Source organism: Melozone crissalis, unplaced genomic scaffold (assembly GCF_028551555.1).
Source record: "Melozone crissalis strain CALT ecotype California unplaced genomic scaffold, PUWL_Pcris_2 ptg000007l_1, whole genome shotgun sequence".
NCBI classification, from domain to species: domain Eukaryota; kingdom Metazoa; phylum Chordata; class Aves; order Passeriformes; family Passerellidae; genus Melozone; species Melozone crissalis.
The window spans coordinates 19,667,228-19,688,346 of NW_026535785.1; the positions used below are offsets into that span (position 1 = coordinate 19,667,228).

Genomic DNA, 21,119 nt, shown 5'->3' on the forward strand with positions numbered 1-21,119 from the left:
GCTCTGGGCAAAAGAAAAGTGCAGGAGAAGATGCAGGTGATGCATGGCTTTAGGATGGGCTAAACACACAGGAGCCTGAAGGTGTTTATACACATGGACAGGTTTTGTATGAGGATAAAATGCACTGAGACACCAGGAAAGAATCCATCAGCTGGTTGGGGGCAGGAGAATGGATTTCCAAAGTGCTGAAGGACAAAACTGATTAACTGCATATGTGAACATGGAACTGACTTTCTGTTGAAGAACTGATGATGATCTATATTACATAATAATTTTTTTCAGAGTTTAGTTTGAAGGTTTAGTTTGCAGATGAGTAAAGATGAAGGACACCACTGAAGCATTTTTTGCACTTGGCAAAATATAGAGGGACAACATAGAGAAGAAATAGCTCAACAGAACTACAGGAAACCAATCCTGTGTTTCTCCTTTAATTCATTCCTTTCTCCACTTTTTCCTTCCACCTGTTTTTCTGTAACAATTAGAGATAACAGAACCTGGAAATGGGAAACAGAAACATCTGTTGACAAAGTCAGTGACTTGCCTGTGCCTGTTCTGGATTATCTGGATTTCTTCCCTTTTGAGAGACAAACTCAACAGCAGCCCAAGGGAATCTCTTCCTTTGTAGAAACTGAGGTGTGTTAAAAACATTTTAAATGGGTAAGGGGAAAGTAAGAAAGGGAAAAAAAAAGACTAAAAGATGTGGGTTTCAGAGAAGACCACTGAGACCTGGATAAAAGATGCCAATAAGGAAATGGGGACATTTGACCACATCTTGTTACTCTAGACAACAGGTGACATTTCAGACCCACAAAACTGTGCAAAGAAGTGTTGAGGTTCTCTGGAGTTTTTACAGAAACAAAAACAGAGAATGAAACCTTGTTAATTAGAGCATGTTTTTTGTACTTTATGTGTTTTCCAGCCCTTGAAAGGATCACAGGTGCCATCAGTGAATGGTTCCACATTATGAGTACAAAATGTTGTGGAAGGAATACATCTATGGTCAGTCAATGAACACAGAAGAAAGTTTCCATCATGAGTTGCCAGGCAACCCCCACCCATTAATGCCATATATTTCAGGCTGGAATCATTAATAGCAGAATGCAATTACAGCCCCTCAAGGAAACAAGGAGACAGAGACAAACCAACAGCCACTTATTGATCACATGCCCTCTGATCATCAGAAATAGAGCAGCATTTCCCAGTTCCCTGTCAGCCAGGCACTGATGCCACCACCCTTCCCTGGGGCTGAGCCTCCAGCTCTCCCACTGCTGCTGAAGGGAAGAGTGGCTCTGTACCAAGACACACATTCCCCCAACCAAAAAAATCTTTAAGCACATGCATCTTCAATATCTGGGATGTCCCCATGGAAGTGAAGCAATCAGATGAGCCACCCCTAAAAAAACAGGTTCCCTCCTAAATTTAAATTAGTTACAGAATTGAAAACATCTCATGGCATAATATTTCCAGCATGGTCTGTAGAAGGGACCCAGCAATGGAGTGCTTTATTTCCAGCCCAGCACACAGATCAGTGCCCTGCTGGGCCAGAGATGACCCCAGGTAGCTCAGACAGCAATGCAGAGAAATACAAAATGCCTCCTAAAATCTAAAACTCAACTACATAAATTTTAAATAAAGGAGAGTCTCCTATGTCCCATCTCAAACATTTTTGATGACCCTTTTCCATCCCATTGTTTTCATTCTGAAGCCTGGGATATTATCAGACTAACTACAGATCAGGGTAAAACATTTTTCTAGCAATCAGTACCCAAAGGTACTTGGGCTCTTACATGGGCTGGTATCCAAGTTTGACTTTTAACTAAAATTAAGATTATATTCCTTTGCTGAGACTCAGAGTTTTGCACAGGGGAGCCCAAAGCATGTGAAGCCAGCTGCTATCTCTGCCATCCACTGCCTCTCTACAGCGAGCACCTCCCTGTGCTGAGCTCTGCACTGGGGTGGGCTGCAGACACACTGGGAATGGCTTTATCCATCTGTCCTGATGGGGGTTAGATGGGGAGTGTGGGGCTGAGCACAGGCTGGAGCTCATCCCAGAGAGGCAGAGTGACTCAGGCAGAGCTGTCTCAGTGACACCACTGTCTGCACCAGGGCACAGACACCAAACCCACCTCCCACCTCTGCACAGCACTCAGCTCTTCCTGGGAATCCCATCTCCAAATTCCTGCCCACACAACAGCCCTGATGCCAGCTCCAGTCACAGCCTGGAAACCACCAAATGCCCAGGTGGCCCCAGGTTCCATTCTCCAACCATGGGCTGGAGCTGGATGAGCAGGACATGAGCAGAGGGTCAGGAGGGATGTTCCTCCCCACAGCACTGAGCCCCTCCTCAGCCTGGCCCCTGAACACCAGCTATTGATTAGCCAGTGCCTCTGGCAGGATCACAGACCAAACACCCCAATGTCTCAGCCTGCTCCAGTCCAACAACATGTGGTTGAAAACGGCAGGAAAAGCACACAAGGACAGGAGCTACCCAGCAGCCTGGCACTGCACAGCCCATGAGCCCCTCTCCCTCCAGGGCTCCTGTTTTCCCTGATGCCCAGAAGAGTTGCACAAAGCGGCTGCAGAAAGATGAACAGATTCTGAACCTGCACTAAGTCAGTGAAAAGTCAGCCATGAGGCACCCAGGGTGAGCCACTGACACAAACACGCACATTTGTACCACTGTGGTTACCAGCTCTAACACTGGTGGACACACACTGTACAGCTCACTGATTTGACACTGAATTTTGTTTTATTTTATGGGAAAGTCACATTTACAGACAGTTTAATTTGCAGCTCCAAAGCAAGCACTGGCAGTGTGCAATTTGGATGCAGCGACTCATGCCAAACTTATAAATACACTGTGGGACGGAACAAATAGGGATTGAAAATGAACCTTCCACTGGGAATTTGGGTATTTTAAAAACTCACCAACTGCTGTAAATATCCACCAAAGGGACACTGCTTCCTTAAGATGTTCTGTGCCTTACTGCCACCAAGAGCAAACAAAGGTTCAGCTTGGGGCAGCAAATACGCAAAAGACCAATTCCAGTGTCACAAGGAACTTCTCTGGGACATGAGCAACCTCCTATTAATAGACATCTACACCCAGGAGCACTGAGCGGCCTCAGACAGAAGTGAACAGGCAGGTTGTGACTGTGGCCATGAACTGACTCCCTTTTCCCATCAGCTGGGGGCAGGGGCTGGTTCAGAAGTGCTCCCAATTCCTCAGGGTAATAATAACAATAATAACAACATTGCCACTGTGGTTGTCCCACTGGGCCTTTGGAACCAGCAGCTCTGGATCCCCTCCCAGAGACCTGGAGGAGCTTGTGAAGGCTGAACAAGGCAGCAGCACTGCCCATCATCACCTGCACTGTGACACCTTCACCAGGGGTCTCTCAAAGCTGGAGTGCTGCCTGACCCCTGTGGGTGCTCTGGGCTGGCCAAGAGCCACCAGGTGAGAGCTGCACCCCCTCAGATGCTGCAGTTTGCTTTAAGCTTCTGGTTGATCTGGCCATGATTTTCTGTGCCTCAAAACCAGCAGCAGAACTCCAACTAAAGATGAATGGCATGCTCAAGGATTTGCTTCCATGGAGAAGAGCAGAACATGTTCCTGGTTTTTATGGTGAAATACATCTCAGCTTTGAAAGCCTTAGCTCTGCAAAGCTCATTCCCTGACCAAAGCTCATTCCCTCACACCCTCTGAGTTACAAACAGCAAACTGATACTCCTCATTGTAAAGATTCCTCTTACTGTAGTTTCTGCCATCATTGCCTCTAGATTAAAATTTTCAGCCTGAAAAGACACTGTGGATGACTTTATGATCTGCACACTGAAGGAGCCCAGGAAATTCTCTTTTTTAATGAGTATCAACCAGAGTGCATTAATTCCTGCAACTGTTCACCTGCACTTGGATCACACAAGCAGTCTGGCATTACAGCAATTATCCTTCAAGAAATCCTGTCATGCTCTGAAATACTATCAAGAAGATTTAGATGATGAGCTGTTCAGGCAGATATTTTTCAGCTCTTGTCTTCCATAAGCAAAATCTGCAACTGAACTCCTGCCAAAGCCAAGATTTCATACTTAACAGAAGGGACAGATGATGTTGTTGCCTGAATTAATATCTGTTATTTAAAATTCAGCAAAGCAATTTTACATATGACTAATATAACACATTTAAACACATCTAAGTGCTTTGCTGAATCAAGGCCTAGAAGAGATTCTGCTGGTGTCAGGGCTGAGACAGAATCTGCATTTAAAAACCATCCTAACAAGCTTCAGTTGTTTCTTCTAAGATTGTGAATAAAGATCTACATTGAAACAATTGATCTCAGGAAATCAGATCACTTTGGCTTCTACCTTACCTGAAGAGAATTCTTTGACCTCTGGAAAAAAGCTGTCTGAGGAGCATGGCTTTAGGCAGAATGCTGTAGGTGTTCACAGAGATTTGGCAAAAATCTCCTGACAGAGCAAGGATCTGAGATGCTGAACTTGCTCAGTTACAGGAGCAAGGCTCAGGCATCCAGCACCCACTGAACACAATGAGAGGCAAAAAAGCAGCACATAAAACATGTCCAATAAGTCATCTACTCCTCCTTTCCATTTTAATTCTAATCTCAGCTTACTGGGGAAATCTCCTTTTGTGAGGAATTCTGTACAAGTCTGAATCAATAAATTACTGAGGGTTGTTCCCAACATAGCCAGAACCTCAGAAGACAATGAAGAGATTTTCCATCTGACACATTTTACCAAAAGGTCTAGAGGGGACAGAAGTCTCCTGTTTATTTACTGCATACCTGAAATACTTTCTCATCTTTCCACATCCATGTCCCCAAAGAGGGAACCACCCTCACTGCAGGAGACCCAAAAACCCCAGTCCATCCTTACACCTCCACACTGGTGAGGCTGGAGCCCCCACTGATGTGCCCAAGGCTGAGAGGCTGGTTTTGGGTTTCCTCTTAATTACAAACAACACAAACCCCCCAGCAATTATGTGATAAACAATGGTGGTGATGCCTTAGATTTTAGCTTTTATATTTTTTAGATTCTGTGCTGCTTTAGTGTGTGGGTCTGGGTTTCACATGAGGGGATGGTGAGCTCTGTGCACAGAGCAGGGAGACAAAACAATTCCTGCTCCAGCTGGGCACCAAGGACAAATGATCCAAATCTCAGCCCAAGAGCACAAACATCGTGGGCTGGAGAGAGAAAAACAAGCAGGATGGGACTGGAATTGGACAATGAACTGCAAGGTGCAAATGGAGCAGAACTGATCCCAGGGACAGACCCCATGCCCGGTCATGCATTTTGGGACCATTTTTGGTTCATCTCGGATGCAGCCCTGGCTGGGCTCTTGTGCTGCCCAAGGTGGATCCATGGGGGCCTTTTAATAAATCCCTGCTTTATTCTTTAGCTCTGTCCAGCCTCTGTTCCAGGGCAGCCTCTCAAGGCATCAGTTTGAGTGGGAAAGGGCTCTGGGAGCTCCTGGGAAGGCTCAGGAAGGCCTGGCCTGGCACATGCTGCCCTCTTCAACCAGGACACCCCAACAGATGGCACCTGGCACTGGAACTGAAGATAAACCCAAAGAAGTGCCTAAGAAAGGGCTCTGACTCAGGCAGAATTTCCACTTCTCTGCACAACTGCACTTGTCTTTGCTGAGTTGAAAACATTCCCTGCCAAGTGATGAAATGGGGCCTTGGAGGCTCCATCATTCATTATCACATTTCAGCCTGAGTGGTCTCCAAACCACAACTTTTCCCAAGGGTTTGAAATATTATTTTATTTATTTTTTAATTGGAGCTGGTTAAGTATTGAGCCCTTATCTAAATCAGATATCTTCAGGTGCAGAATTATTTGTCATTGGTTATTGCTTTTTATTTTCTACAAACATTCAGTTGAAAGTAAAACTAAAAACTGCTGGAGATGACCTCAGATCATTATTGTTACTTGAGGGAAAAAAAGACAGACTGAAAAAAAAAGGACAGACAGGCAATCTTATGCTTGTATTCTCACATTTCTAATTTGTATTGCTATGGCATGGCCAGGTTCAGGTGCTGGGGGGCTCTGTGAGAAGCTGCCAGAAGCTTCCCCTGTGTCCAGCAGAGCCAATTCCAGAGGCTCCAGGACAGACCCGGCCCTGGCCCAGGCTGGGCCCCTCAGTGACAGCAGCAGCACCTCTGGGGACACTTGGGAAGGGGAGGAAATGCCCTGGAGCTGCAGCTGGCTGAGAGCAGGGAGGGTGTGTGAGAGGAGCAGCTCTGCAGAGCCCAGGGCAGGGCAGGAGGGGCAGGAGCTGCTCCAGGGGCTGAGCTGAGACCCCTGAGCCTGGGGGGCAGCCAGGGAGAGGCAGCTGAGACCCCCAGCCCTGGGCTCAGCATGGAGCAGAGATCATCCCCTGCAGAACAGCATGGAGCAGAGATCATCCCCTGCAGAACAGCATGGAGCAGAGATCATTCCCTGCAGAACAGCATGGAGCAGAGATCATCCCCTGCAGAACAGCATGGAGCAGAGATCATTCCCTGCAGCCCTGGGCTCCCCCATGGTTCACAGATCCCCCTGCAGCCCCACACAGGAGCAGGGGGTGCCTGCAGGAGCCTCTGACCCCGGGAACCCCACACTGGAGCAGCTCCTGGCAGCACCTGTGGAGAGAGAGGAGCCCAAGCTGGAACAGCTTTGCTGGCAGGAGCTGTGAGCCCACAGGAGAACTGGGCTGGAGCAGCTCCTGAAGGACTGACTGCACCCATGGAAGCACCAGGCTGGAGCAGCTCCTGAAGGATGCAGCCCATGGGAAGCTCTCAGCCTGCAGAAGCTCAAGGAGCTCACTGTCCCTGTGGGAGGGTCCCCACACTGCAGCACAGGAAGATGTGAGGAGCCCTTGCCCTGAGGAGGGAGGAGCAGCAGAGACAACCTGGGATGAGCTGAGCACAGCCCCCATTCCCCATCCCCCTGCTCCACTCAGGGCAGAGTGGAGAAAGCTGGGAGTAAAGTTAAACCCAGGAAGAAAGGAGGGATGAGAAGAAGCTGGTTTAAGATTTAGTTTTTATTTGCCATTATCCTACTCTGATTTGGTTGTTAATAGATTTTTTGGAGCTCTCCCTGCCCTTATCCTGATTCATTGCCTTTCCTTATCTCTCCTTTCCCCATCCAGCTGAGGAGGGCAGGGACAGGGTGGCTTTGGTGGGCACCTGGAGTCCAGCCAGGTCCAACCACCACATAAACACACACAGAACTACAGCACAGACACAGGTTCAGGGAGAGAGAACCCATGGGCTTCTCTACTCTGCTGTCAAAGGCTCAGAAGGAGCAGCAGTGTGTGCTGTGAGCCCTCACCTAACAAAGATCATTAATGACCACCCAATTACCTAAAGCTTGGCTCAACTTAAAACATTCTCCAAAGGGACATTTGGTCTTAATTTGAAAACAAAAAAGAATAGAGAATCTGCCACTTCTCTTGCTGTTTTGTTCCAGCAGTTAATCATCCTCATTGCAGAAAAACTGTCTTTGATTTCCTATTTGAATTGTGTAATTTCAGCCTCCAGGAAAGATTTCTCTTGTGTTTGTCTTGTACATATGAGACCACTTTCTAATGCTGTTTTATGGTTCATGTCCTTACAAGCTCCAGCCACATGACCCTCCCACAATTTCAGATACCCAAAATACACTGAGCTCTCATGATTAGCTTTCCTCCAGCCTTTGATCATCTATTTCAGTTCTTCTGGGCCCTCTCTGGTTACTCTCACCCATCCAAAGGTGGGCACCAAACCTACAGCTCAGGATTCTCACACAGGTCCCAGCAATGTCCCAAAATGAACTCCCTGGTCATGAACTGCACTCCTGTGACAAGTCTCCATTTGGTTTTGCCCCTGAGCTCCTGCAAAGTCCTTTCAGCCCCATTCTCAAGGGTGCAGCTCCCACAGACAGGCCCTACATGCCCTGCTCCCAGGTCTGGCTCTACAGGCGCTGAACAGAACCACTCTGGGCTTTCCATGGGTTGCCCAGCCCATAACACAGTGAGAAATGAAAGAGTTAATGCAGCACCCTGCTCCCAGCTGGCTCGTGTTGATCCCAGCTCAGAGCTGAGAGGAAAAGCTCTGCTCTGGACTCCCCCTTGAGCTGAGCTCTGCTCAGGTGTTTCAGCTGCCTGAGCTCCTCTCCAGTGCCCAAACTCTCCCTGCCAAAGGGGCTGTACCAGGGGCTGCAATCATTCCATCCAAGCCCTTCCACGGGTGAACTGTCCTGGTGGGGCCTCCGGCCCAGAGCAGCACACTGAGAGGCTGAGGAGACAACCTGGAGCATCTCCTGGGCTGGGGTGACTCACGGGAAGCGCCTGAATCACCAAATTCCAGGGAGCCAGGGGTGGGGCAGACAATGCCTCAGGTGGACATGTCTCAAGCTGCCCCGTGGTAGGTGAGCACTGGCCACACACACCTCTCCACAACAGTCAGAACAGCTTGTTATGTGCTTAAATAATTGAGCTGTGTTTGTATTTTGCTGTTAAAATACACTACTTGTCCCTTAAACATTTTTGTCAGGAACAGTGACCTGCACACAGAACTCCATGGCAGCAAACATGGCAGCCTGATTACTTAAAACCAACATTTCTGCCCCAGAGAGGAAGCTGGAATTCACCCATGCAATTAGGTTAGGTTAATGCTGTGGACAGACATTATCTGATATCCTATTTTGTAATCCTCTGCTAAGCAGGATGCTGCTCATTTTGGGAGCCAGCAAAACAGCTAACTCACTGTCAGAGCTGAGCAAAGTCATGAGCAGTCCCTGAGGGGCTGAGATGAGTTCAGCCCTGCAGCTGGTAATGGTCCAGAGTCATTTAGAAAAGTCACTAAATTTTACATTCAGGTTGAAGGTTGCTTTAAACCAATATTTATCAGTACAAATCTCAGGAGAAAAGAAAACACTTCTCCTGTCAGAAGTGAACTTTACAATGTTCTTCTGATTATCAACTGATTTGGTTCTATGCCAATAATATTTTACTCTTTTTCTAATCCTTAATTAATCCTTTTTAGACACAATCTGTGTTCAGCACATTCTGCTCAGAATAAATATTTTGCTGTGTATCTGTATCATAACAAGATCTTCAATATCCAGGCAAATATTTTCATATATAAAGAACCTCACTAGATGAGTGCATAAAACAAGAAAAATCACCTGATTCCTGAAAATTGAGCTCTCACACTTCCCTTGAGCTTGGTGGGAATTTGTGAGCTCTCAGCAGCTGCAGACAAGACACTGAGGAAGTCTCCAACTTAAGTTCACAATGCCTGATTTAAGGCACACTTCTGAAAATGCTGCCCTGAATTTTCCATTTCCCCTGGCAAAGCCAGGATTTCCCCAAATCACACACAGAAACATCTCTTTCAGATTAAAAGGGAAACCTAAAAAGGTCCTGAGAACAGCAAGGAGGAAACAGTGATCTATCATCTAGTTTTCCCCCACAAAAATAAAATCTTGTAATAGCGTAAGACATTTCAACACACAGTTTCTATTTGTTCTTGTCACATTCAACCACAAGTGAACAATTTTTGAGCACAGTGCATACACAGAAATGACAAATACACATGCCTGATTAGACTTACATTTGCAAATAGAAAGTGACAAAAATATGGTTTTGGCCAAACAAAATTACCTTTTTTTTTCTATAAAAATGATGCATGCACATTACAGTTCCATAAACACAAGTGATTTAAAGCACATAGTGCTTCTAACAGCCAGGTTGAAGCCATTTTGTAAATGCAGCCCTTCAAACAACCAAACACTACTTTTCTGGGCTGCTGCTTAGGAAAACACCACTGAGCACTTACAGATGGCAAATAAAAACCAACTTTTGAAGCTGGAGCCTGGTGTGGGAATTGTGCCTGGGGAAGCAGGCAGGGTGAGGTCTCACTTTTGGCTCTACAGGAAGGCATAGAAGAAGGGCACAGCAGATGTCACTTACCACAGGAGCAGCAGGTGAAGCAGTTGGTATGATAGAGGTTGCCCATTGCTTGGCAAGCCTGGCTCGCTCCATACACACCTTTTCCACATTTTATACAAATACCTACAAAGCAGAAAGAGAATCAGAGTTAAAATCCTCCACAGCTCCTAAGAGCAGCTCCAGGCTGTTGATTCACAACACTCAGGAGACCCCCACCATTGATACCCTGAATCAATGAGCTCCTCACCCTGAATAGATTCAAGTACCCACGAGAGCAGCAGGCGGCTGCAGGGAAACAAATGCATGGAAATCAACCCAAAATGAAGGGGGGCCAAGCCTCTGCTGGTGTTTCAAGGCAGGGAGACTGAGGCTGGCTGCAGACAGAAATCCAGAGGGGGCAGGTGCAGCCAGAAAGGACAGAGAAATCCACACACTCTGCAAACAATTCTGCCAGCCCAAGAAATAATTCAGCGAGACCTTCACAACAAAGTGCTCCTCCACATGACATTCAACAACCACTGATAAAACAACAATTCAGTCCAAGCCCAAAGGATTTCTCCTTGGCCCTCTCCACAAACACACACCAAGCACAGCAGTGAAAGGCACTGGGAGAATGGATCTGTCAGTCACATCTAGGAATTGTTTCATTCCCTGTGAGCAGAGGATGTAACCTCATCAGCACACCCTGGCACCTTACACCCCAGCAGCAAAGCCTCTGCCTTCCTTCTGGTCCCAGGGCAGAAATTCAGAAATCCAGGCTGTGCTGCAGTGTGCTCAGAAATTCCCCCTCACTGCCCACCCCTGCTCCTGGGGATGCCAGGGATGCTCCCATGGAGTCCTCAGGAGGCCAAAGCACCAGGAGCCAACAAGTCAGAGGTCAGTTCTACACTTGGTAAATTCACAGGAAAGGTCATGATTTCACTAAGCTCCACAAAGGGGGGGTTTGGTATCGGGGAGTATTTAAAGCTATTTCCTCAACGTTTTTGGGGTTTTTTTTAGTCTTTTGCCTGTGCATTTATTTCTACCTATGCATAACCTCTAAATTCAAACCAAGGAAGGAAATAAATTCAAGCATCACTTTGGTTTTGCATCCTTACAAAGAAGAACTTAAACTCTGGGGAATCCATATCCTCCTGTCACCCAACTGGGACTACTGATTTTTAAGTTCCTCTGAGATGTCCACAGGTCTCTATTCAATCCTAGCAGGAGAGTCCCTCAGGACAAGGCTGGTGATATTTTTTAAATACTACAGTAGAAAATAAGAACAAAGATTTTTTGCTTCAAACAACTCTAAAGAAACTGCTGTGTTGTTCTATTTCTACAAGTGCCGGCACAAGCTTGGCATTAATCATTGGCACCAACAAAACTGCTAATACACCTAAGAACCTAGGAACTGCAGAACTACAAAACGAGGCTTTTATCTTCCAGAATTCGCCCCTGCTGTGCACATGCTGTGTAAGTACATGAAAATAAAAATGCAAGTTCTGTGAGGGATGATCAGCATATCATGAACAGGCATCCCTCTCTTCTCCTGGGAGACATCCTTCCATGAACTTCTCCCGTGTGAGAGCTTCCACAGACTGCAGTCCTTCAGGAGCCTGGTCCTTTCCATGGGTGCAGTCAGTCCTTCAGGAGCTGCTCCAGCCCAGCTCTCCTGTGGGCTCACAGCTCCTGCCAGCAAAGCTGTTCCAGCTTGGGCTCCTCTCTCTCCACAGGTGCTGCCAGGAGCTGCTCCAGTGTGGGGTTCCCGGGGTCAGAGGCTCCTGCAGGCACCCCCTGCTCCTGTGTGGGGCTGCAGGGGGATCTGTGAACCATGGGGGAGCCCAGGGCTGCAGGGGATGATCTCTGCTCCATGCTGTTCTGCAGGGGATGATCTCTGCTCCATGCTGAGCCCAGGGCTGGGGGTCTCAGCTGCCTCTCCCTGGCTGCCCCCCAGGCTCGGGGGTCTCAGCTCAGCCCCTGGAGCAGCTCCTGCCCCTCCTGCCCTGCCCTGGGCTCTGCAGAGCTGCTCCTCTCACACACCCTCCCTGCTCTCAGCCAGCTGCAGCTCCAGGGCATTTCCTCCCCTTCCCAAGTGTCCCCAGAGGTGCTGCTGCTGTCACTGAGGGGCCCAGCCTTGGCCAGGGCCGGGTCTGTCCTGGAGCCTCTGGAATTGGCTCTGCTGGACACAGGGGAAGCTTCTGGCAGCTTCTCACAGAGCCCCCCAGCACCTGAACCTGGCCGTGCCAGCCCAGTGCAAGACACCCTTTCCAGAACTGAACTGCTTCAGTTCAGAGCAACATCAACACAGCCATCAGTGTGAGCTGTGGAGTGGGATTAGATTAATTGGGATACTGGCAAGTTTAGAAAAAGCAGTTTTCCTGTACTACAAATTCCAACACTGAAATGGAAAGACCATTCATTAAATCACAGGGTTTATTGGTGTTTATACCTTTAACTCTCTCATTTCATGCCTTGAAGGGAGATTAGCTTTTCATTTATCTAGCTCAACATTCTGGCACGATGTTGCCATTTTAGACTATTTGTCGAATGAAATTATGAATTTCAAAATTCAATACATCCATTAATATTTTTTAAAATTTTAAACATGATCTCAGAATTTAGGGAAGAAAAAACTATAACTTTAAGATTAACATTAAGTTTACCCAAGCTAAACCTAATGAGATAAACTAGCTGCCATCCAGATCCATCAGTTTATTGCAAGATTTTTAAGAAAATGCCAGTCCTTGGGTGAGCTCAGCCCTGACACAAGAAATGGAAATTTCAGAACATTTCTTGCCTTATCCAAGGCTGCCAAGTTTATTCATGTATTTGTAACCAAATGTTATGGACAACATCCTCTATTTGCCATGAGTTAAAGGTTAACTGATCAGAGATGGGCACTGTGGGCATTGTGCCTGGCAGAGGTGTCCTGTGAGCCAGCAGCTGCAGGAATTCCTCACTCTGGGCAGCAGCACAGAGCCCAGGAGTGAGGAATGGGCTCTCTATCCCAGCACATCCCAGCCCAGGCCCTGCTCTCTGCTCCAGCACATCCCAGGCTCTGCAGGACCTGTCCAGGAAGGGCTGCACAGCCCCAGCACATCCCGGGCTGTGCAAGGCCCTGCACAGCCCCAGCACATCCCAGGCTGTGCAGGGACTGGCCCAGGAAGGGCTGCACAGCCCCAGCACACCGCAGGGCTCCGTAGGGCCCTGCACAGCCCCAGCACATCCCAGGGCTCTGTAGGGCCCTGCACAGCCCCAGCACATCCCAGGGCTCTGTAGGGCCCTGCTCTCTGTCCCAGCACATCCCAGGGCTCCGTAGGGCCCTGCACAGCCCCAGCACATCCCAGGGCTCCGTAGGGCCCTGCACAGCCCCAGCACATCCCAGGGCTCTGTAGGGCCCTGCACAGCCCCAGCACATCCCAGGGCTCTGTAGGGCCCTGCACAGCCCCAGCACATCCCAGGGCACTGCAGGGCCCTGCTCTCTGTCCCAGCACATCCCAGGCTGTGCAGGGCCCAGCTCAGGAGGGGCTGCACAGCCCCAGGGTCACACCTGGGCCAAGCTGGTGCCACCTCAGCACCACACCCTGCTCCAAGTCCCAGTTCACTCTTGGCTGTGGGGACAGAGGAAGCCCCTTCAGAGCCCCCCAGCTCCCTGGGCACTCCTTGCCCACCTTTTGGGGCCAGCTCTGGCAGCTGTTGATGATCTGGCTGCCTGGCAGGTTACACCAACCCAACTACGATTTCCCATCTATGCTTAAAGCTTTCCAAAGCAGAGCAGGAACCCACAGTCTGTAACTCTGGCAATTCTGTCTCTGGGCCCTTGCGCACAAATCTACTACAGCCCAAACTGCTTTGATAAATGCAGTTATTACCTCATTTCTCTGACATTGCTGCACTGAGCCATCAGAAGCAAAAAAAAGGATTTATTGTGGATGCTAAACTTGCACTGGCCTCCCCAAGCAAGTGATTAGTTAGGAGCAGCTGTCAGTTTGTTAACTTGTTTTCACCAAGAGAGCAGTCATTAACTCCAGGAAGGAATGACCACAGAGATGATTAGCATACTAAAAAAGTGTATGTAAAATTCCAAAAGGGTATTTTGGAAAATATATATGCAGCTGCAGTGTGAGTTCAGTGTGAGCTCATGGCTGCCAAGGAGAAGCCCTGATTACACGGCTGCTCAGCTCTGCTTTTCCACCAGTCCCAGCCCAGACTGCACACTGTAGGCTTGTGAAGCCCTGACATAACAGCTACATCACTTTTCCCCCTCCCCAGATTCAATTCCAAGGCTTGTTAAACCACCTATGAAGAATGTTCTGTTGCAGAGCAACCATGTCTGGTTTTTGACACTTCCCTTGACATGACTTCAGAGCAACTTCTGCCCTTATACGATTCCTTGCCCCTCCTGACAGCTCAATTCTGAGCAGTCAGCTGTACCCAGATCTTCAACACAGCAGCTGCTTTGTTCCTGCCCAGGTCATCAGCTCTCCTACAGATCTGGTGTCTCTACCCAGAAAAATGCGTTGCAAGATGTTGCATTTACTCAAAGTTGCCGTGAAGGTTGGCTGAGGCAGGAGCAGAGTCACAGCAGCCTGGCTGGGGTGGAGAGAGGTTCACACCCTCACAGAGCACTGAACCAGACAGAGCAGAGACTGAGCAAACACTCCATGGGGCATAGCAAAGGACCACCTACAAAAATGGTACTGGGAAGAGAAGGAGCTCCCAGAGGCTCCCTGCTGCACTCCAGCACATGGCCAGGGCCCCCCACATCTTCAACCATGCACTTGGCTGAGCTGGAGCACATCAGAGAGAACGTCACCTCTAGACATGGGGCAGGCAAGCCTCCAGCCCTGCATGGCAGCACAGGCACAGCTCCTGGGAGCTCCCACAGCACAGCAGATCACACTGGTGTGCTCAGGGACCTGAGACCAAATGCAGTGCATTATAATTACAAAGGTATCAGCAACAACCTATTTTTCAGCCTGCTGGTGCTTGTAAGAGTTCCATGTGCATTACAAGAACTTCAGTTTGGGACCTGTACATCAGATCCAGTAATGCTCTTTTGGCCATGCCAGCACAGGCTGCTCCTTCATACAGACTTCACCAGGCAGCCAGAATTAGGGAAAAAACCTGATAAATGCCATTAACCACCTCTGATCTCAGACACAGGTGGAATTCAGTCTGTGCCTGAAGCCATCCTTTTATAACCTGAAAGGTTTAGCACAAATGCAAGAGAAATGGCACCACGTGGCCTCTGAGCTGCAGCAGGCAGCAGCTGTGGGAGCTGGGAGCAGCCACAGCCTGAGCCCCAGAGCCCAGGGATGAGCTGCAGCCTCACTGCTCTGCAGCCCCACCATATCTCAGGATAACTGCTACATGCTGCCTACAGCAGGAAACAACCAAGCCCTGTCATCAAGAGTTATGGTAAAGCTAAAATTAACAACTAACACATGGCACAGATGACTCCCTCCCTGCCTCTGCAGTTCTGAGAAAAGGGTGGATGAGCATCACGCTAGGCCACTGCAAAAATCCCCTTTTCTTCCCTCAGACAGGAAAACCATCTCTACACAAGCCCCACACAAGATTCTGGATACCTGCAGCCCATCCATGGCACAGGGGCAGGGAAAGGGACACCCACTGCCATGGAACAGGGAGAACAAACAAGGAGGGAAGCCTCAGCTGCAAACCAGAAGCCAAACTGCAGCAAGAGCTGCAAGAGCAGAGGGCTGTGAGGGGCTGTGTCAGACACCTGCAGGTGCCAGGGAAGGTGCTCCCAGCCTGTGATCCCACACAGGTGCTGCTCTCCTGTGAGATGTGCCCTGCTGATGAGCCAGGTGAGCAGGGCAGCCTCAGAGCAGCCCCAGAGCTGCCCCAGCCCAGGCAGTTGTGCCCCTGCTGCTGCAGCACCTGCTGAGCTCCGGGGCAGCTTGGATCCAAGAGGTGACTTCAGGGGAGAAAAATGCTCCTTTCCTTCCAAGAACCACGGGAGGGGGGATCTTCCAACACACACGTCACCCCCGGCAGGCACAGGGAGGAGACACGAGGCACCTGCAGGGGCAGAGCCAGGGAGGAGCCAGGGAACCCACCCAGCCTCCAAACGTGGGCAGCTCAGTGCAGGGCTTTCATCTGCTACCTGCCAGAAACCTACAGATGGATTACAGTCCTTACAAGGATTCAGTATCAACGTGAAATCTGGTACACACAAGTTATAAATAAATACCTGGACACGCTCAGCAGCAACACCCTGTGCTAGGAGTGATAGAGGGATTGCCTAGCTGAGCTACCAGCACTGCCTCTGGCCCAGGAAGAGCAGGGCACACCACAGCTGGAATTAAGGTTGAAAATGACAGGCTAAGAAAAGTGAGAAATGCTGAAGTAAATGTTCTAGGCTCTCCTGCCAAGCCCCAGCCCATGCACACCTGGCACCCCAAGAGCCATGAGGAGCTGACCCCATCCAGCAACACAGCCCCAGCTCCAGGATAGAGTCCCCCTGTGCTCCCTGCAGTGCCTGTGCTGGAGGGCACCACACTGAGGGAACAAGGGCTACAACACCTAACACAGATCACAGCTTAAGCAAAGCAAGGCAAGAAGCAGCCTGTGGACTGTGAAACTTCTGGTTGTCACTGTTAAACCTTGTTGAGATTGCCACCAACCTTACTTTCGTCCTCAAGGAATAACAAACAAACTGTTTAGGCCTTTGAGATATGCATCTGCTGACTTAAAAAGATCTCCATCACTTCAGTGCCTGCCTGCTACAGGAGGCTTTACTCAATTAATACACAGGAGGGAGGCATGTGTAGAACTTTACTCAGAAAACTCAAAATTTGAAATAATTTCTGTTTGGTTACAAGTGGAGCAAAGTTCACATTCACTGGAAGTTTTGCAGAAGCAAAGTTCTGAGTTCTGGAAAACCTTTCATCACCTCCACTCTGCCTGTTGCTTAACAAGGCTTGTGTGGGACAAAGCTGCTGGGAGAGGTCATGGCCACAAAGGGAGGCCCTGGGAGCAGTTCCAGGAGTGACAGTGCTGCTGAGAGCACAGGAGCCAAGCCCTACCTGCCTGAGGGATGAGTACAGCCAGCAGGACTCAGCTCACCCTGAGAGCAGCCATAGGTGCTGCCTGTCCTGCTCTGTCCTTAACCCTGCTGGAGTTTCACACACAGGGTGAGGTGATGGGCAAGTGTTTGGGAGCACAGAGGGCCACAGAAACCATTCACAAATGCCACCCTCCCCATTTCAGCAGCTCTGAGGCCAGGGCATGTCTGTGCTGGTGGGTGAAGGCAGCTCCAGACCAGCAGGGCAGAGGGAGAGGCCATGGCAGCTGCTCTCAGCCCTGAGGAGCAGCTGCTGCAAACCAGAGGGGTTTGGTGCTGCTGAAGTCCAGCCACCCATCACACAGGGAAAGGCCAAAGCCAGCACAGCAAATGCTTATTGCTTCATACAGAATGTGAAACTGCTTCCTACAGAATGTGAAATTACTGCTCTGAGGCATGAAATGACTGCCAGTGTCTGCAGGCCCAGCCCTGGTGCTTGAGCGATGGCACAAGGCCGAGCAGGCCCATCCATACCCACCCCTCAGTTACACTCTGCTTGCTTTAAAATACTCATTCCTTGCTCTGGCTACATTCTGTGCATGGCAGTCTAGGGTAATTCACACTCCTATCTGGCATTTATAGAAAAATCTTTTGCCACTGAGCCACTGAAGCAGAAGACACAGGAGTTGCCCTGGCTGCTCCATGGGCTGTGCAACTTTGGGTGGCTTTGTCTGGGATTTAGATCTCAGCTTACTGCTCAAGGCTTACATTGACAATCACAGCACAAGGGGACCTGCAAATAACTTCAGCACCAAAGCAAAAATAAAGACAGAAAAAAAAAATTCCTGCTTCTAAAAGTACCTTGTGATGACTGGGATAGTCAAAGCAAGGAGACATACAGCTGGGGAGGGCACCACTGGGAATTAATAACTTGGAGGGAAAGCCTGTAAATCAGACTGTCCTGTCCTACTGCCCCTCCAGTGCTGAGCACCTGAGTGTCCTGCTGTGGACATGAGCCCTCCTACAGCCAGCAAGGCCCTCCAGCTCCAACCACGCTTACTCTGCCTGGAGCACAGTGAGTGTAATCACATTCATAACACAGCCAGCTGAGGAGTGTTGAATTTCCAGCAGTGTAGTACAAGCAGAGGAGGAGAGGCTACGGCCAAAAACTGGACCTGGTCCAGCTGCTGGCAGAAGAGGACAAGCAGCACAGCCTCAGTGAGCCCAGCACAGCCACCCAGAGCCAGCAGAACTGAGCCAGGCTCCTGCAGCACTCCAGACTCACCAAATATCACCAGCCAAAGCTCCACATTGCTCCTGGGTAAATCCCTGTTAGGGAGCTGGTGAGAAGCACCAGGGGCATCCAGCCCAGCTCCACACTCAGACTGACAAGGAAGGGGCAGACCTTCACACTGCACATCCCAATCCTACGGGCAACAGAAGAAGTGGCACTTCACAGAGGGGATGGAAGAGATTTTCCAAAAAATTTGTACTTGGTTTTAAATTATCACGGATACTGCAATTTAGACCAGTTGCTGGTTAAACCAGCTGGGATCACCTGAGCTCTGGGTGAGATGCTTGCCCATGCCATTACTTCAGACTTTGGCACAATGCAAGGTCAGACTGAGACCTTTTATCAAGTTTTATTTTCCAGTGACAGGTTTACAGATGTTGAGACAGTTTTATTACAGCAAATAAACAATAAACTAAATATTTAGAGCTCATATGGCCATTGTTTTTCCTTCCTGTAATAGTACATTTATCTACATATTGCAGATTTTTTCTGTGTAAGTGACAGTGTTCACAGTACAGAACCAGTCACAAAGCACCAGCTCCCTTTTCCAGTTTTGATGTTCTTAGTCACCTTTAGTTTCCGTCTTGGCTCTTTTCTGTATTAAATGTGTCACTGACACCTCTGTGGTCTTCAGACAAAAAAACCTTCTGAGATGACATGGAAAAGACAGAATCAATTTAAATACTTCAGCTTACAGAAACCTGTGCAAGCAGGTAAGAAGAGTGATACTGCAAGCAGGGAGGATGCAACCCAAACACCCTGAACTGCAGAGGTGTCAGAGCTGCAGAGCTCAGCTCCCAGAGCAGCCTGGAGACTGCTCATTGCATTCCCTGACACTGCAGATGAGTCACCACTGGAATACATGGCAGAAAAAGGTCATTTATTACAGCTGCCTTCCTATTCCAAATGGGCTCATGATTAAACAAGGAGTCTGGTCTAAAAGTTTCCAGGTGCACTCTGCTATTTTCTTAGATAACTGTCTGTTTCCAGCAGGAGCATGACAGCCTGGAAAAGGCAGGAATTCCGTCACCACCACGCTACAAACTCAGCAGGCCCCAGCCCCCAGGGCCAGCACCCACCCCACACAGGTGCTGACACCTCTCACAGGTCACCCCTGCCCCAGGGAGGCCCCTCAGCATTCCCAGAAGCATAAATGGGTTTGCTCAAACACAAACATGCTATAGGGAGGTATTATACCACAGTAATAGTGAGAGAGACTGAACTATTCACTTAAGAAAAGCTGGAAGTCACTTAAAAATCTGTCACCTCAGCCCTCTGAAACATTTTTTTTCTCAGACATTTCAAGTCCAGTGACTCAAGGATGCTTTGAGAACATCAGGAGGATGTTCAGCATCTCAAAGCATCCAAAGGAGGATGAGGATTACCTTCCTGTAAGGTACAGGAACAACCGTTTCAGAAAGTAATTTGTCACAGGTTTCTCCCACCTTTAGTCCTGAAGGACTTGGTGAGCCTCAGCTTCCCCAGCCTGGTGACAGTGAGGAGCTGTCCCCTCTGAGCTGTGGGGCTGGCCAGGGAGGTGCTCAGTGCAGGCAGCCACACTCTCCACTCACACAGGAAGATGCTCAGACTGTAAGAGAAGCCTGTCCTGATCCAGCAAGCTGAAAACCCTTGGGACAGCTGCTCAAACACAGCTTGAACGACATGTAAACAGGATATTCTAATTTTGCCTCCTCTACCTTTGGGAAACAGCAGCACTAAATGCTGTAGATGTGGGCTCATTTCCTGCCTGCGAATTCAGCTGGGGGGCAAAAGTAAAAGTTAGAAAATCAACACTGCCCATGTGCTCAGCTGCTCTCCAAGGCTGACCCAAGGTGGGCAAGGGGCTGTCCAGGCTTTTGTCAGACTCCTGTCTGCAGTGATTCCTGCAAAGGGGCAACTCTGAGCTTCCCACAGCCATGGGAGGGCCTGAGCTCCATTCTCACCTTCAGGGACTGGAGGCAGCACCACCCAGAGCTGCAGGAGTGGACAGCTCTCCCTCTGACTGACACTGAACCTTGCTCTGACACGGGCAGCAGCACAGGAGGCCACATTCCAGCACCTGAATAAATCCAGCACCTGAATAAATCCAGCTTTACAACCCTTAGTACCATAGAAAAAGATGCCACACAGTGTACAGTACTGATAGTTAACTTCATCTTGGTGGGATCTCTGCTAGGTCAGGTATCTTCTGTCTGGACTGCTTTGACTTTTTGCTGGATCAGGTATTGTCAGTCCTGGATCAGGTAACAGTCTGCTCTCCAGCAGCTGGAATGGACTCCAGGGTGTGTGTCTGTCTGGATAATTCAACACAAATGTGAACACACACTTGATCCACATCCAAACAGTATCAATGAATGATCCAGAAATGCACAAATATTACACCCAGGACCATCCCTCTCCCCTACTTTGACCTAGACTGTTATCTTAATATGAAACAGGAGCAAAGTGGGTATAAAAGGGCAGAAATTGGGGGGGGAAGGAACCCACAGTGCTAGTTTTCTCTGATGAAAAAGGTGTGAAATGGGTATGGTCACAACACCCAGCTAGGAAGCACATGTTGAACCTGCTTATGCCCTCAGTTATGAGCTCTCTCCCAGCCAGTGACAAAAGCAGGCAGAGCTGGCAGACTGTGTCTAAAAGCACACTTGTTTTTGCCACCCACCTTTTCTGTTCTCACAGACAAACCAGTGACACAAGTGCCTGGCTGCCCTGCAAACCTGGGCACTGAGGGACAAACATCCAAGACACTGGAGAGCTCCTGGCAGCCCCCACCTGTCCCAGGGTTTTGGCATCACCTGCTCTTTTCACAGCCTGCACCAGGACCCAAAGCCGGCAGAGAAACCTGCAGCCCGCCAGCTGAAGTGCTAAGCTGCTGCTGGTAG

The 21,119-nt window shown here is 49.1% G+C and overlaps 1 protein-coding gene across 1 annotated transcript in view; it reads right to left on the reverse strand.

Moving 5' to 3' along the window:
* WTIP (WT1 interacting protein) overlaps nt 1–21,119 on the reverse strand; it is an 82,716-nt gene that overhangs the window by 43,078 nt on the left and 18,519 nt on the right. Inside the window, exon 2 of the mRNA XM_054269527.1 lies at nt 9,953–10,054. Coding sequence (XP_054125502.1) covers nt 9,953–10,054 — 102 coding nt within the window. The remainder of the gene's footprint in view (nt 1–9,952; nt 10,055–21,119) is intronic.